Genomic DNA, 2,058 nt, shown 5'->3' with positions numbered 1-2,058 from the left:
CGAGCCACATGCAGCTCTTTGGCCCCTTTAGTGTGGCTCTTCCTAAGCCTTAGGAGTACCCTAATTAAGTTAATAACAATGTACCTACCTATATAGTTTAAGTTTAAAAAATTTGGCTCTCAATAGAAATTTCAATCGTTGTACTATTGATATTTGGCTCTGTTGACTAATGAGTTTGCCGACCACTGCTCTAACTGCTTTATTAAATTGGCTTTTCACAATGCACTGGAGGTCTCTTGTTTAAATTTATATGAGAAGATAAGGATCAAGGTGGGGACAATGAGCGATGCCTCTCACTTCGAAAGGGCCTACTGGCCCTGGCCGGGTGCTCAGTTGGTTAGAGCGTCATTCTGATACACCAAGGCTGTGGGTTCCATCCCAGTCAGGGCACATACAAGAATCAACCAATGAACGCATAAATAAGTGGAACAATAAACTGATGTTTCTCTCTCTCCTTTCCCCTCTCTCTAAAAATCAACATCAAGAAGCCATATTTAAAATCAATGAAAAAAGAAAAAGAAAAAAGTGCCCCACATTCTCTCACGTACGCCATCTTGATCTGAGGAAAAGACCTTGAACCCAGATGAACTTACCAATTTCCCAGCATCCTGTGTAGCCCTACCCAAGTGCCACCTGCACACTTCCTCTGACTGACATACCTCATGGACCCAGAATGTGCCTGACATGTGTCACGGTGGGAGGAACAAGACGGGTGTCGTCAGATGAGACAGCATTGGAAGGTTCTGTACTGCAGCCTCCAAAGTGAGCTGGCTTTCCCTGTCAGCACCTCTCTTCTGGACACTCTAAGCCCACTGTTTCAAGCATTGCATACAATCACTTAATGAATAAAGTTCTGAAACTGACTCCTTACCCATGCTCCCTATAATCTCCGGTTCATCTTCTTTTTCTGAAACTTCAGGTGTAGTCTCATCTTCTGTTTCTATTACAATTTCAAATTCTGGAAAAAGGAAGTTGTGATCTGGAACTGTATTGTCCACATTACCTGAAACAAAAAATGTAACTTGTACCACCAGTAATAACTTAGTTTTAAGAATGGTCTCACAGTATATTTCTAAAGTATATTCCAATACAGTAACAGCTTCTCCTAGTAAATTAATATATATAACTCCAACATTTTAGGTTGCAGACCATTAAATGCTGCTCCTATGAGACCTAACTAAGTGGGCAGAATCTCACAGCTCTTCCTACTGGGGATCAAGCTGCAACCCCAGGATGTGCCCTGACTGGGAATCCAAGGGAGACCTTTCCTGCACAAGACTAACTAAGCCACACTGGCCACGGCGCACAGCTCTTCATAAAGGTGGTGTCGCTACCAAACTTCTGATAAGTATCACAGCTTTTCTAATTTTAACTTTTCTGGGCAAAATAAAAATCTCAGTTGGTAGGTGCTATGAAGCTGAGCTGGAATTTAAACAGAAGATGGACTCACCTGCCTGTCTACACGCCTGCTTATGCCCGCATCTCCAGTCCACAGCCTGGTGGTCCTTACTGCAGTAATGCGCCTGGCGACAACGCGAGCACGTCTTGGGGCCTAAACAGCCGCACACCCTGCAGAGCTGAGCCCCGGACTGGAGCTGGAGGCGCACGGACGCTCCCGTCTCTGGGGGAGGATCCTCAGAAGGCGGCTCATGGGAGTAAAAGTCATTTTTCCTGGGTAGCTGATTTCTAAAAACTAAGAAAAATGAGAAGAAACATTGCATTTTAAATAAAACAGTATGTCAATTCAAATCATCTAGCTTCCATTCCACACAGGAATGAAAGACACTCATCTGTTAAAAAGACAGAAGGCCATTTTTGCTTTCGGTGAACTTATGTGATGAAAGAAGAGGGAGAAAAAGTGGAAAAGAACAAGAAAGTCTTCAGGTCTAGAAACTAATTTGGGGACCCCCGCCGAGCTGGCTCCGGTCAATCCAGTGACCATCGCGCCTAACAGACGGCGAAAATGCGGAAAAGCGGTTGGGACCCGGCTTTCTGAACCCCGACCATATTAAAGTCTGAACATGAGCCAGCGCACAGAGTACCCGTTCGATAGGAAAA

The 2,058-nt window shown here is 44.5% G+C and overlaps 1 protein-coding gene across 1 annotated transcript in view; it reads right to left on the bottom strand.

Annotated features, from left to right (window-relative positions):
• PDCD2 (programmed cell death 2) overlaps window positions 1-2,058 on the bottom strand; it is a 10,762-nt gene that overhangs the window by 6,053 nt on the left and 2,651 nt on the right. Inside the window, exons 4-6 of the mRNA XM_014542323.1 lie at window positions 1,940-2,054; window positions 1,451-1,693; window positions 872-1,003 (exon numbers count right to left, since the gene is read on the bottom strand). Coding sequence (XP_014397809.1) covers window positions 872-1,003; window positions 1,451-1,693; window positions 1,940-2,054 — 490 coding nt within the window. The remainder of the gene's footprint in view (window positions 1-871; window positions 1,004-1,450; window positions 1,694-1,939; window positions 2,055-2,058) is intronic.

This window comes from Myotis brandtii, unplaced genomic scaffold, assembly GCF_000412655.1.
Source record: "Myotis brandtii unplaced genomic scaffold, ASM41265v1 scaffold1077, whole genome shotgun sequence".
NCBI lineage: Eukaryota > Metazoa > Chordata > Mammalia > Chiroptera > Vespertilionidae > Myotis > Myotis brandtii.
The sequence above is the reverse complement of the archived record's forward strand: the minus strand, read 5'-3'. Positions and strand labels throughout refer to the sequence as shown.